This window comes from Colius striatus, chromosome 7 (assembly GCF_028858725.1).
Source record: "Colius striatus isolate bColStr4 chromosome 7, bColStr4.1.hap1, whole genome shotgun sequence".
Lineage (NCBI taxonomy): Eukaryota > Metazoa > Chordata > Aves > Coliiformes > Coliidae > Colius > Colius striatus.
This window is the reverse complement of record NC_084765.1, coordinates 24,098,226-24,114,645: the sequence shown is the minus strand read 5'-3', so window position 1 is coordinate 24,114,645 and position 16,420 is coordinate 24,098,226. Positions and strand designations below refer to the sequence as shown.

At 34.5% G+C, this 16,420-nt stretch overlaps 1 protein-coding gene across 4 annotated transcripts in view; it reads right to left on the bottom strand.

The window, feature by feature from the left end:
- Window positions 1-16,420, bottom strand: part of TCF12 (transcription factor 12) — a 169,031-nt gene that overhangs the window by 63,850 nt on the left and 88,761 nt on the right. For all 4 annotated transcript variants that reach the window (XM_061999259.1, XM_061999260.1, XM_061999263.1 and 1 more), the window contains exon 7: window positions 8,388-8,452. In XM_061999259.1, the coding sequence (XP_061855243.1) occupies window positions 8,388-8,452 (65 nt within the window). The remainder of the gene's footprint in view (window positions 1-8,387; window positions 8,453-16,420) is intronic.

Sequence of the window (16,420 nt, the reverse complement as noted above, 5' to 3'; positions counted from 1 at the left end):
GGGTGAGTAAGAAAGAAAAACAACTAGCACCACTCCTTGCAGTCTTCTCTAAGGCCCCACTAATAAGAAAGGTCCAGAATTTTGTGCATTTTTCTGCCTCCTTGAAAAGAGCCATCTAAAGCATCTTCAAACACAGTGTCAACAGTGAGCAGAAAGTGCTTTCTTTTTAATAGACATATTAGTTTAACAACAAAAAACCCTTTTGTGGATCCATTGATGATACAATTTGACACCTTGTATTACTACTAAATTATTTTTTAAAAAGCCCCACAAAATGGTAGTCCCTCTATAGCACCTATACTTTTTTATAATGAGCATATTTCAAGTATGCACATTTTTCCTTTGTTGTACTCAATTACATTGATGTGTATATTCTACATATACATACTATTCTTCTTTAAAGATTTATATTAAAAATCTGGAAGTTAAAAACAAACAAATGACCAAAACATCTGAAGGGATCTGAGTTGTTAGCTACAAGGTTTAGTCTAACATTGTCCAGAGAGAAATATCCACTCTATTGCCCATTTTGCCTCAATATTACCACTTCTGTCTACCACACAGGTGTGATCAAAATATGTCTATTTGAAATAATTCCCGAGACAAACTATTTACATTTTTCTATTAAACTGTTTCATTAGTTCCTTTAAAAAAAAACCAAAACAACAAACCACAACATTTTCAATACTACTATAATATCATAAGAGCAGATGGCATATCCTCCACACACAATAACAGTCTAATTTCTCTCAAGGAAGGCAAACAGAGATAGAAGTCTTAAAGATTAAGGTTTCAGAATATAAACAGAATTCCTACAGGAAGACGTGAAAACTGCAAAACTCTACATATGCAAGTCCTCTTGCATACATTCAAACTTCAGACATACATCAAGTTACCCAAGAAATGATGAAATGTGCACTGGCTCTACAAAGAAACATCTAATACATTTGCTCTACACAGTTGTTGATTACTACTTTCACCTACTTGCAACACATGTAGTGCTCATTGTTCTCTCACATGCAATACCATGGTAATGCATGTTAGTAGCTGTCTAGGTACGAGTGCCTTTGGGTTGAAATAATTGTTACAAAACTAGATTTTCTCTAAAAGTCCCTTCCAATCCCTACCATTCTATGATCCTATGAAATTTAGCAAAACATCCTAGAAGCAACTGCAAAGACACACTACCATGCCACTATTCAGGGACTACATCTGCAGATCAAGACTTATTTGGAAGCTTTCATATACCTTTAAAACACCACCACCCTTTAAATTATGTGATGCTCTATAAATACCTTCTTCTTCGACTCAAATATTTTAAGTAACAACTCAGCTGTCAGATACCACTAAAACTCTTGACTATTCACAATCATGTTCTTTGCTTTTCCATTTTGTCAGTAAATCTCATTTCTGCTTCCCATATACATTTTCATTCATTCTTACCTCCTAAAATTCATTTTTGTCTGTATGTTTATTCTTCCAGCTGTTTAATGTTATCTGACACTTCACTATTCTTCTCCATTATGCTATATACACATCTTACAATTACACAGTCCATGAACATATTAAAAATACTTTTAAGTTGGTGCTATTGAGTTAGATCAATTCTTCTCTCTGCTGTTAAGTTGGTATCTACATCCTACTATGGATTATTTGTTTTCACTCTTTGCTTGCATATTCATCACCACTCCATCAGTAACATAAAAAAGTTGCCAACTTCATCTATGCATAACAAGAGTAAGCATCTATGTTCTTCCTAGACAACTCAAATTTTTGGAATTCTACTCTTAGTACACTTCTTCAACCTATGAAATAGTTGTTACAGACAGTGTTGCTCTGAGATACTACTTGTATCCCAAGCATTGCTGGATTGTTCTTTAGATTTGTAATCTGCTCAAATTGCTTTGAAATATTTTTAAATTTGAAAGAAGTAAATTACTGACTATGCAAAGGCCAAGTAACATACACTTGGAAACATTCATTTTGCCAAAGTGATCATCTGTTAAATTGCCCAATAAATTGGTGCTAAAGGCATTTTTTTAACGTTTTTTTCAAAAGTTCTTAAAGTGTATTTGCTAAGTGACTTGAATTTCTTTTTGCACAAAACTAAACCAGACTTTTTAGTTAGTGCAGGATACGAGTTAATACATACAGTTTTTCATGCTTGTAAATTCAATCTTTAATACAATGCTAAACGTGAAGACAACAAGATTAAAACCTTGGAAGTTCCACATTAAACTGTGAAGAAAGATGTTTTGAAGTCAACAAAGAAAGGCAACACATTTTTGCTCAAATGCTAAAAACATGAATTCCAGTTGCTCAATACCTAGACTGCATTCAACTCTGCAATATTTTTCGGCACAACTGAGTCAGGCATATACACATCTACATCTAAATTTCTCTGGCACCGAGGTGAGGAGAATATTCCTATGTTGAATCTTAGCAAAAATGGCATATCATAGAATTGTAGGGTTGGAAGGGACTTTTAGAGATCACCTAGTCCAACCCCCCTGCAGAAGCAGGTTCATCTAGATCAGGTCGCATAGGAACATGTCCAGGCGGGTCTTGATGAGTTTGTTCCAACTTACTTGAACAATCAGTGAGAAATAGCTAATTTTTTTTCTCCAGGGTACTACACAACTAACAGCATATATTTAAAGTAATTTCAAAACCACAAAACATGCTCTGGTGATGCACAAAGGCCACTCCATCTCTCTTAATATTCCTGTGAATAATTTTTTTTCTGATAAAGAAATTAGTAAATCCTGAAAAGTTGTCTAAAATTGTCTTAATACATTTACTTGAAGTATATTCCCATAGGGAGCACTAAGCATGGTGCTAACATGTATACATTTCTATCATACTGGAAAACTCAGACTAATTTAATAATGCCTGATGTGCCTTACATCATGTTTCAATGATACAATAATATGCTGCTAAATGAGTCACCTCACATTAGCTTCACAGCAATAGCAGAGTTGATGGCTATTGAAGGGAAAATGGTACAGCAATATTACTAGAAACATTGATGGATCAGCTTTCTATTGGATACTTTTTCTTCATCCAAAAAATAAAGACTCTGAATCAGCCTTATTTATTACCAGTATGTAAATATTAGTTAAAAAAATCCATCTGCCCATCTGTCACTGCTAAATATATAGAGAATATACAGTATCATATACATTTTTCATATACTCTCTATGTAGTACTATATATCATACTGCATGAGCTACCATGCACTACATTGAGTAATATATATTTTATGCAGTGTTATATTATTTTAAACAAAGTTACATGTATTTAGTAAATATGATCTGCAGCTCCTTGTAGCATTCATGTATTCTACAGATTTATCAATTAAATGTTTTTCTAAAGGGATTCTACAATATTTGAAGTGTCCCATCATCATATAGAACACATAGATTAGAGAGTTAGAAAAATGAAGTAAATTAAGATAGGTATTCTTCTAAAACGGTTACACTTTAAACAAAAACTGGTGAATGCCTCTTCATTTCTTGCCTAACATCCGTTACAGTCAATTTTTATCTCTTTTCTCACACATGGGATAATATGCAGACTTGAAATTATTATGAAGGGAGGGTAAATGTGTTATCTCCACATGTCAAAAACCCTATAATGTCTATTCTTCATGCATGATTGTTTAGAATTAAAACAGAATGTTAAGAGGATAGTCACAAATAATTTAATATCTTCAACCTAGTGATGCCAGTGAGGAGAAACACACTTTGCCAGGTATATGAGAACAGGCAATATTAGGCTAAAGGAGCGTTCCCTCCTCTCCGCTAATTAACCGGAGCACTTAAAAGCTCATGGGGATAAAGTTACCTTCTGTGAAGACTCACAGAAACAATTAGAAGAATTAGTCTAACAGCTACACATGCATTGCACATTTATCTCAATTTCACTTTAAAAATAGTGCAGATTCCTGACTTTCTTTTTCCTCAGACTTGTCAAGGCAATGTCAGTAACAGCTGGGTACCTTTTGGATGATATTGGAAATGGGAGTCATGAATTCAATGTCTGAAATCTAATCTCATTTCAGTTTTCAGTATTACTCAATTAAATTACACAAATGTAAAGAAAATCTTTTTATTACACGAAACTTTCTAAAAACTTAATGTATATCCAATTTAAGATTTGTGAAAAAAAGCAACTAAGACTGCAATTCCATAGCCAACAGAAATGGTAGAATTCCCTGCTCCCTCCTCCCCCAGTCACAACAAACCCCTCTCCTCCAACTCAAAAGCAAGACAAAAACAGAGGCATTGTATCAACCCATGTAGCATTGCATTTCATTCTGATAGCAAAATATAGTTTTTATATTTCTTCTAAAAGCTGTCAATTCTTTGTCCAAGTAAAAGTTTTAGACATTCATCTAAACCAGCTCTGCATAAGCCTTCATTTGTCATCTTACCCATCCACTTAGAGTTTATACACTTTATGAAACAAAGAGGAAGAAAAAGGCAGTATGAGTTGGAAAGGTGAAGAATATAGTGAAGACGTGTCAGAAGGAGTATGTGGTAAAGTACAAATACAGTCAAACATATAAGAGGTTTCAGCACCTGACTGCAAAGCACTGGACAAGCACAGGCTTTAACATAGCACACAAATAAACACCTGCAGCCTAATTAACGCTAAATCACACAAAACCCACAGCTTATGACAAATGCAACTACCTTATTCAGAGGTATTTGCACAAATGACCCCAGTGCAAAGTTATATACTCCAGGATCTTCCTTTTTGGCTTGCTTAAAATACCTCATGGAAATAAAACCTGAACTTCCTGTTCAGTAAAATATTTGTGAATTACCCATATTTCCATTTTTGGGACTAAATGTTATACCTGAATCACATCTCTTGACCAAAGTTGCTCAGATTTTTAAGCTACATTGAAACTCAATCACAGAAAAACTTCTGCAGTTTATATATAAAGCCTGTAGGTAGCTAACAGTCCATGTAAGCTACTGCTTAGATCATGTTCAGTAAAGGATAAGAAGTGATAGTAAGAGTCTTGAACATTTCCGTTTACAGCAGTCTCAAAAATTTTGATTCAAGCCCTTTGTAAACTTCACAGGAAGTACAAACTAAAACACACTGCACAACCACACCAGGTTATTAATGCCATTTACACCAATGACATATGTATGGTAAGAACTTTGATAAGAGAGTATTTGGAAACGTTGGTATTTTCAATTCAGCTGTACTTAAGAAAGATACTTTGACTCTTGTCATTCTTGCAATTTCAGAAAACTTAACCACTATATTGAACAAAAATCATGGACTAGAGGGAGTGCAGAGACTTAAAAAAAAAAAAATTGATTTTGTTTGTTTCAGGGAGGAGCAAAAGCAGTAGCCTGTATTTCCTCAACAATTTAAATTTGGTTTTTTGGAAGAACAGTAGAAGAAACAGACCACAAATAACAGAAGAAGAAGAAGTGGTAAGGATTGAACTGTAATAAACTATGTAAAACCAATCTCACTTCCTTCTCAGATACCATAAAAGGTGTTTTAATAAGGTTTTTACTACTTTCACATTTCACGGGTGAACTAAGGAATCAAGGATAACTAAAACTATTGCTGAAAATGGAACATAGCTTTTAAAAAAAACAGTAGCTAGGAGTTTATGATCAACACCAAGTGAATGTATTAACTTAGACTTTGCAGGCACCTGCTTTGGGCATCATTCCAACCCTTAATTAGTGACTTGGATGAAAAATGAAGACCATACTTACTAAATCCACAAAGCAAATAATCTAGAAGGCTCCACAAATGAAGTGCAAACCTGGAATTCAGAATTGCACTGATAAACGTAGAGGAGAATTGAAGCAATGTATTAAAAAGTAAATACATTTCTGCATATGGACCTTGTAAACTGAAAAATATAGGGTGAGGAATAACAACCTAGCCATCATAACAGTAAGTATCAGGAAATTTTAGACCATCACTGACCAAAAAAGCATCAAAGACTGGAGATTTGTTATAAAAAAGGTGACTACCATGCTGCAAAAAACTAACAGCCACATCAGAAAGACTCAGTAAAGTTCTTTTTGCCATAACGGTAAGGCTTCTTAAAAGAGGGACTTAACCTAGTTTAAAAAAACAGAATTCCCTAGGACTGTGTGAACCTGCTGGAGAATATCTAGAACAGAGCTACCAAGATCTCAAGAAGAGATAGATTAAAAATATACCTGCATTATATTCTGTGGTATACACACCAATGTAAAAAAATAACTGTCTTATCTTTTCTAAGGACTCCTTATTATCCTAATAATCTGTTGGTTTTCCAGCCTCTCTAGAGACTTAAGAGTATAGATTCTTTACTGTACCAGAAGGGTTAGATGCTTTAATTACAACAGTATTCAGATAAGGCATCAGGGAAGCCTTTTAAGAGTTAGTATGTTTAAGTAATAAAAACCAAAACACAGTGTGGTCATGCAGTCTCCTTCATTTCTAGAATGACATCATGTCTTAGGGACAACTGATTCCTCATTTAGTTTGTAGATATGACTTCTCACGATCACTTTTCACCTTACTCTCTAGCATAGCTTTCAAACATTGTACCTACAATGAGGGGTGTATTTCAGGCACTGTCATGCATGAGAAAACCAAAACTACACAAAGAAGACTCAGAAATCTCACCATGTTCCAAATTAGCAAATGATTTCACACACAGATTAACCAACAAAACCAAATCCAGTGCAAACTGTAATGTATCGCATAGACTTAAATAAAACTTAATTGCAAGTTAACTCTGAGCATTTTCTATTATCCTGAAAACAAAACCAAAGCATATTTACCTAAAATAAATTTTTTCCCATGGACTAAAGGTTTTGAAAAAGAAAGAGTGGGAGAGGAGATAGTAGAAAGCATATCAAAGGAATAAACAGAATAAGAAGTGATGTTCATAGAAAAAAAAACATGTAATGTTTTAGTTTTAGAATAGTTACACGTAAAAAATAAATATTAAGCGATGCTAGATATAAACAATTAGGAGAGAAAAAGCATTTTCTCAGCGAGAAGCCAAACAACAGCAATTACACTCATTACCAGAAAGTAAACCAGAATTTTATGTAAAGTTAACATAAACCCATTTTCGAATACAGAACATGAACTTAACTAAGAATAATGTGGAAATTAATTTGCTTCCAAACTAATAACAAGTTTAAGCTATTATATTCAAATACAGTACATAGAGTTATTTGAACAATAGTAGTAATAGCACAATAGAGTTTTACTATCTAGACTGGCAATAATGTGAAGCCCATAAATTGACCTTAAAGGAGTATATTGCATTTTCTGAGAACAGTACTGAAAGCTCACTCAAACAGTTACAAATGGGCCTTTGTTTTTAACATCTGTGTTGTAGAGTAGTAAAGGCTATGAGAATGAACCTTTCTTAAGTGCTGTTAGGACTGCATTGCCACATGGTGCTGCCCATTCACACTTCCCAAACTACTAGTTAAAAGACTCAAAACCAAGACTTTAAGCACACTAAGTGTGAGCCTCCAAAACAAAGATGTTTCTGAAAATTTCAATTCAAAGCAGAGTCCACTTACAATAAAATTAAAAAATATTCCTCTTTGAGAAAAAAAGCATAAATTTATTTCTTAGAACTACTCCCACAATATATTAGTTAGCTAAATATTTATCAACAAATACTCAGCATAATCAAATGTTAATTATACTTTTTAAACATTCAAGCTTTCTCCACTCTAAAACAAAGATTTAGATACATAAGAAACAAGTTCTCTCATTTAAAAAGCACATCATCAAAACCACAAAATAACAGAGTTACACAAGATAACCTAATTGTTAAAAATTTGAAGCCTAGTAACACTGTTTTCCTTAGGAAAAAAAAAAAAAAGCTCTATCTCCACTTGGAGTAAAAATTAACTAATGAACTATATTCAGCAATCACTGGCATGTTTTGACAAACTACACGTAAAAAATCTGAGTATCACACCCTAATTGTGATGTGCATTCAGTACTGGTCTGCAATTCTGTTTGTAGACTTGGAGAGAGAAATGAGTAACTGCAAAGGGTAAGAAAACTCATTTCAGCATTTGTAGGAAAGATGTGATACACACAACTGAAGCACATGGCTCAGTATAGTCAGCCTAGTCACAATCTCCCTTTTACTAAAAACATACAACATCATGCTCATGAGATACAGAAATGGTTCCACTTGCACATAGTAAAACTACCTCCTCTAAGTGGGTGTAAGTAAATGTAAGGCAATTTCACAACACAAAACTCAGAAAACATATTCTGTAAATTGTGTAACACATGCTTGTTTTTTGTTTGGTAGCCTGAACTAAATTTTAGATCATATTATTCCATTTGCTTTCAATCATCACTATACTTACTTGACAGCCTGGTAACCCCGAATCTCTACCATACAATGGAAATGGACCTCTATCTGAAGTTTTTCCTATAAAAGAAAGACATATGAAATTAGGTTCTTTTTAAAATCTATTAAATATCTACATGAGTTGTCCTTACATATGCAATTTAGAATATCTGATATCATCATAGCAAATTTACAAAAATTAAGTTGCAGGTTTTTACACATCTGCCTTCAACAGACTCAGAGCACTACTGTAATAGATGACATACTTAACTCCATTTCTTATGTTACCAATCAGTAAGAGAGAACTACTGCAATTTGTTATTATTATAAAATACTATTATTATACTATTTATTATTATAAAATTGGTATGTTTAACTGAAAAGGGCAAAGGTCCAACTTCACTTACATTACCACTGAGCAAAGAGAGAGACAAGTTTAGACACTTCTCCTTCCTGCATGAAACTAACACATACCTGGTATAATCATAGGTGATAATAGACTAAGCAGTAAAATAAAACCAACAAAACCACATGAAAAGTGAACAAAAACTTTATTTCAGAACAACAAGAAATCTCACACCAAACTTAAACCATGGCTGAATCTTCCAGAGCTCTTGACACTCATCCCTTAAATCCTTACAAATCCATTTACTTTCTGTACATTCCAGTCAAGTACTAAACTCAAGCAACACAACTGGTCAAGACAGCAAGAGAGACTCTTCTGCCATACATGGAATGTTTGCCTGTAGGCAGTAGTTACTTCCTTCTGCCTTGTGCAGAGTAGTTGCCCTCTCATGTCGCTATCTGAGGTCACAAGACACTAGCAATATATTTGTCAATTCCAGAGAAACTACTTAGTGCTGTATTTGTTGGTTATGCCACCAAACTGGCAAGTGTTTTATTAAGACTCAGTGTGAAGGTTCTCCATTAGGCCTCAGAAGTTTATCAATCAACACTCGTAGAAAGATCTGAATAGAAATGTCAAGAGTCAGACAGTCACCAAGTACGTGCACAACAGAAATGACCAAGTACATATACCTACCCTAGTCATGACACAGAACTAAGAACTAATCCTATGAACACCATTCAGTCTTATCCAAAGGTAAGCATTAATAAACCATGATACCTATATATTTGAAAATCAATGTCATCATATTCAACTAGGCATTTCCTTTTCTCATGTTCATCATTGAGCCCTCTTAAGAATGCCTTTAATACATACTCCCATTTCAGTGGTAAATAACTCCATACTATAATAATTGCTTTTTAATTTTTTCTCTCCTATTATCAAAAATCCCCAAAATCTCATTTCATAACAGGAAAAACTAAAGTATGCTTATTGTTAATTTTAAAAATTGCATATTGTGTAAGCAGAGAGGAAGAGGAAGTTTGAATCTCTTGGAAAGACAGTTCTGCAAGATTACCATCTTGATAACTACAGCTACTCTGGTCAACAATAGTTTGCTTGAAAAGTGGCTGCTCTGCTGTTAACAAAGGGAGGAAAAAGGTTAATTTCTGCTGAAGCAATTTGCCTCTAATAACTATCAGGAACAAAACAAATAAAATACCTAGCATGCAAAATTATACGAAGTAGGATGAATCATGCTGTTCATATTAAATCAGACTCAGCATTTTCTTTCCAGAAAATGAGTATCTTATACAATATAACCAACAACTTCGACTGCAGTATGCAGTATTCCAGGCAAGCTTTAAAACAAATATTTGTACAAGAGTCAATTATAGAGGCTAGAAAAATTACTATCCAAATTATGGATTGTGTAGCACAGTAAGAATTTGTTAGATAAGAATGCATAAAATCATGTAGTTTAAAAGTTATCACTTAAAAAGTTTGGCAGATTCATACTGAAAGAACACATTTGACTAGAATACCCCAATCTATGCTAAATTTTATTCTAAGAAAAGATCAAGAAAAGTCAAGGCTGCCTGATGCTGCACTGCCTAAAACTTCAAGAACTAGAGCTGGATCAAATTAATATTTAACCTATGTTCAAATGGCTAAAGTTTTCAAACAAAGGGTTTCAAAAATGACCTAGTATAAGACAGTGCCTTTGTCAGAGAGTTTCCCAAACAGATTCCCAGTGTAAGCACCTACATGTATCTTTCAAACCTACAAAGTGTCTCAGTGTTACAGGTACACATTTTTAAACAACAAAAATGAACTGGCACACACTGCAGCAACACAAGTTGAGCCCACGCCCCAGTCCTGTGCTCTCCTACTCCTGCTCTCTCCTACTGTGTAACTGTGCCCTGATGTCCCTTTCTCAGGACTGGAGCACTGTGCTAACAAGCTGATCTCATTTGCAGGGCAGAAGAATGGCAGAGCGGTGTACTGCCCCTAGCTGCACCTGCACACAAGTGCTGCACTGTTCAAGAGAGAAGGGAAAAGACTCCATCAACAGCCCCTGAAGATCACTGATACCACATAAAAAAGTTTCCCAGCACCAAGCTGTCTAGCAGTATTACAAGATGCCTTCACTATTAACACAATGAAGAAGTGAAAGAGCATTTACTACAAATTGCCTGCTGTCATCTCAATGCTGCTTCAATCCAAGGAGAATGCTATTCTCACTATTTAAAGCCCTGTAAGACAAGTCACAGGTAGCATCTACCTATCAACTGAAACGAGAAAATACTTTGCAACCACTCCAAACAGTGAGTCAAATACTTCAAAGGTGCGTAATGTAAAGTTTGATATGACACTTCCTCGTTGGTTTAACAGACAGGTAGGTCTCACATGTAGTGTCTGATCAATGAATGGCTGGTCTCTAGCACGCAACAAAGTTTAAACAACTAGCCAAAAATATAAAAACAGAAGCCCTTTTGTGGGTTTTACCTTATCAAGTACCTTTCTTCCTGATTCTGATTCTTGACAGATTGATGGAAGAGTATAAAAATGTAGAAGTTACTATAAAAACCAGTCTACTGGAGTACCAGCATTTATGACCATGCAAACCTTAAAAACAGAGCGACAGTGAAAGCCAACGCAGTCTGAAATGTCTTGCAGGTTTACCTCACAAGATTTGCTGTTGAGTATGTTATACCCTCTATTTAATGGTATCCTCTCTACCCTGTCTCAGACAGTGCTGACTACACAAATGGCAATAGTATCTTTTTTATTATAACTGGTAATTCAGCAACATTAAAGCTCAGCATTAAGAAAACATTAGAAAACTCACTACAGCACCTGACATGAATTGGAAGAAGGAGAGGCATACACAAAAACACTACTAAATGACAAATTCCTCATTGAATGTTTTTATTTGCACAGGTTTGTGTAAAAATGGCTATAAGGTAGTATGTAGACATACCAGCTGGGAAGTAAAGTAACAGCCAACTGAAATGTATTTCCTCTTCAGATCTTATTTTATTTTCACAAAACATTCATCACAAGTAGAGCAGTTTTGGCCAGTTTTCTCAACTCAAACACTGTAAATCATACCTATGCAGCAGGGCTTCCTACACAAGGCGACTGTGAATCACCAGCTCCTTCATCACCTTTATCACAGAGCTCCTAACTCACATGTAAACAAGTTACATGCTATCATTTTAGAATTACAATCAATGCAGCGCTTAAAAAGTAGCACGGTAAACTTTTCTTTTCGTTACATATTGGCAGCTCTATATCCGAGAGTTGTGTCTTCCAACTAGATCTGAACTAAAGCAATGTACACATAAACTCATTTAGTTATACACAGAAATCCTAAATCTGCACAGATGGGCTTAAAAGGTATTTGAATATTTTAATAATTTAGAATGAGTTTGGGGTTTATTATCTGTCTTTTTTTTTTTTTAAATTAAGTTAAATGTGTTTTCTTCAAGGAAAACTTCAATGGTTTAACTTGCTATCAGCCTTAAAGCCCAAGGACTATCAACCAACAAAATCCCAGTAAACATTTTGAACCATAAGGACTTGCTAACTTCATGAACTTAAAAACTTGACCACATTCTGTACCAGCTCAAACATTAAAAGGCATTCAGAAAATAATTATTTTTCTCTTGCAATCACAACTTAATATAGCTTTTGAATACCACACAAGGAATCATATTCCATAATAAATCTATCTGTATAACAGTTGTGCAGTCTAAACACTCTTAAGACAGAATGAACTGAAGCAGCAAGATGCAAAGTGATAGTGAGCTGAAAACAGCACTACATTAAACTCAGTTGAGGACTACTTTGGTGAATGTGCTATAAATGCCTGCCAGTAGTAAAACAGCCTTTTCCCACTGCTTCCAGATAATGCTTGGTTTATGAGGACGACAGAACATAACTTGGCAAAAAACTACTTCAATTCCCACAGAATTAACCCTTTACAGACTAAAGATCTTTCTATACAGTAGAATTTATTTGGTTGGCATACATGGAAAGCACAAAAAAAAATGTTGCTGAAGCTATGTTTATCACACAGTACAAATACCACAGTGACCACAGCTGGCAGCTGCACTATCAGACATGAAATATGTCTGCCCTACTTGTACAGAGAATCATGTTTCAGTCAATCTTGAAGCATGTTTTTACAGTTCCTAGACATCATTTCATCTTTGATAACACTATTAACTCGTCACAATTGGCAGTCTATTTATAAAGGATAGTCAGTTTATAGCAAATCATTGTTCATCATTTTGACGATTTTTTCTTAAAGTTGCTAAACTGGTGTTGGTAAATTTGGCTAGAAATCCATTTTTATACAGCTTTCTCCCCCTCCATATCCAGTAACAAAGTATCAAGCAACAAAGTATATGCTTTCATTACTCACAGAATCGATACATTCAAGTAATATTTCATATGCAGATCGAACGTAACAAGGAAGAAGCTGAAAAAACCTATGCTGACAGGAGCGTATGGAACAGTTCTCTTGTATCATTCACATGAAGTTTTTTCTACAGTTTATGATATCACTTTCTGACTTATGACAAAGTAGAAAGAAAGAACACAAAGTTGATGGAATAACATCATTGTTGCCTCCAGTATAGGTCCAGTCTTATTATTTATTTTTTTAAAATTTTGTTAGTGTTAAAGATTCCTGTTCAGAAAGTATTCGGTATGGTGGGGGAAAAAAAAAAATCATTTGATTAAAATGGAGAATCATCCCTGCTCCTAGGATTTGGTGTGCTGTCACCTTCTTAGAGGCAAGACTGACCTGTATATATGGTTAATATACGTAATAATATTACACACATTTTTCCTTATAATACTTGTGACCATAACTCATGGAAATGAATCTTGAAATAACACAATTTGAAGAAAGTTCTTAAAACAAATGACCTCCTATTCTCTTCACAACAATTTGTTTTAAGTATTATTGGTTAACATGTGCCAAGTATACTGCTGGCAACTGTGAGGATGTTTAACAAGAGAGTGCCAAGGAGTGCAGCTGCTGGACTTGCAGCACCCTCCTCCAGTTCATTCCAAGCCAAATTACTCACTCAGCTATGAACAATGAGGCAGCAACACAGGAAAATGACAAATGCAAGTGAGATTAGTGATAAAATACAGGATCCCTACAGAGGTCAGTGATTAGCAGGTCTCCAGTTGTAATCACTTCCCTAACCTAGCCTTTATCTCATGACGTGCTTCATCGTGGCTCAGTCTTCTGACAGCAAGCAGTTTCCCAATCAATAACCCTTGAAGTCTTGCAAACTCATCTACACTGTCTTATCTTTTAATAAAGCAGTCAAATCTACATAATACAAATTGTTTGCAAACTCCTAATACAAATTTTGAATCTTTAGATGAATAAATAACTCACACATAAAAAACATATTACTGGAAAATGTTGTAATATTGTAAGGAAGAAAAAATACAAACATATCTAACCAGGGATACCATGCTCAAGTGATGATCAACAATGCACACTATACAAGAATATTGACTTATGTGTTAAAGAATGGATAAGGAAATGGTATGTACAGATTGTGAGTAGTGGAAAAAACCCCCCACTGGAAAAAAAAATCCCACATTATTTTAGAATCTCCTTCCCACCACTGATCTTGTGACATCATCTAAAATAAACTTTCCCACATGGGAGAAGAAAAGCTGTAACAAAGGTTGGTTTTAATATTACAGATTTGTGCCCTACTCTTTGGCCAAAATTTTCTAAGACCAACTTAATAACCTGCAAAACGTAAAAGACTATGCTTTTGAGTGAGAATTAGAGCATCTAACTGTGCAGTCTCACTCAGGTCTTCCAGAAATCTCCTCACATCCTCCATGTCATAAACTCTTTATTTGTAAGATAGCAGCACAATTCTGCTACTCAGGCCTTTTTTGTCTTATTTGGAGCAGGAACTACTTTTCTTATCTAAACAATCTAAAACATGGACATTCTGAAGCTGAAATTAACCAGAATCGACTTACCATTATAATTGCAATTGAGGAACTAAGTTTAGACAGCAAATACTAAATTGTTGCTTTAGTTGATACTTGGATGGGATCATTTGTACAAAAAAAAAAAAAAACCACTTTTTTTTTTTTCCCTTTTCATTGTGCTTCCAAAATTTTACAAAAGTCAAGAAGCTCTTTTATACTTATGTGAATATTTGCAGATGCTTTTCACTGTAAGAATTGTACTCACTGAACTGTCCAAGCAAACCTCAGACTGGAGTTATTAATATGTTAAACACAAAAGACAAGGGATTTCTCAAAACTTCTTTAACACAATATTTTAAAAAGAAATAATGTCAGTGTGTGAAGTGGTATTAAAGAACCTGTTTCCCAAAGACATGCCTTTGACACTTTCATCCTATTGATTTGTAAGTATTTCCAAGAAAAGATGGAATATTTAGTCAGTTTGCAGAACAGTGCACAGATCTTGTGCTATAAAAACAATTTATTAATGCTCTTATGTACTTCAAACACACAGGAGGTAAGGGTCGACTATATTCCACATAATATTTGGATTGACCCTGTGAACTTGTAATTTATATGGTCATGTCAAACTGAGACTATTTCTATTCCATCAGGGGTTGATCCATGAAGGCTCCTTCCACAGTTACTATTTCTGTTCCTCCACTTACCAGGCTCCTATTGTACTGAATAATAGATCAAATGTTTGCAAAACTAAAAAAAAAAAAAAAAAAAAAAATCATCAGTCGGGAAGATGCACATAACTGAAAGCACAAACCTCTGAAATGAAGAAAGAACTTTGTTCTCCTCCCCCACGCATATGTGGGCAAGTATCTGGGAACCAAATAAATCTTGAATAGCTGTTTAACATACTTAGTTTCAATTCTCCACTATTGTGTCTATCCTAGGCTAAACTTACCACATATAATGTTATCACTCTATTAACCCATTAATGTGTACTATGTATAGACAGAACATCCAGTGGAAGACACACACTAAAAATCGCTACACTAGAAATACACTACAAATAAGGAAATCAGTGATGTACAATATCTGGAAGAAAATAACCAAATTCAGTGTGTGTATGAATATGCACACACTTCACATTGGTGACAAGAAGGTATTTTATCCCACGTATTTACCCAGGTCAACTATCCAGCCCATGTATTTCTAGAGTATGCAGTCTCTTCACTTTGTCTACTAAAACATTTCTCCCTTTGCCATCTTCCTTATCCCCAAGGGATTTAGATAAAATTTTTAAGCAATAAATGAAGTTGCTATCTACAACTAACTTGAAAAGCATCCCTTGCTCTCCTGGTGTGGAATTTGTCCCAGATTTAAGGACAACAAATATCCAGTTTCTATTGATGACTTTGAACATCAAGTACATTCTTAAGTCTAAAGTCAAGAGGATTTTATAATTGGAAATGAATAGAGAATCCACACTTAACAACAAAATGCTACACCTGTTTCTGATTAAAAGACTATTTTGGTGACACTACTCACTACAAATTGCTAAAGTACTTTATATATATATATATATATATATTAAATTATATAAAGATTTAAAAATAGATCCTCCTGTGGGTATCTACAGCTCCTCTAACCATCAAAGATTTATTAATTCTGATTAAATTGGGAAAAAACACCTTTATTAACAAAGAAAGATTCTTCTTCCACTC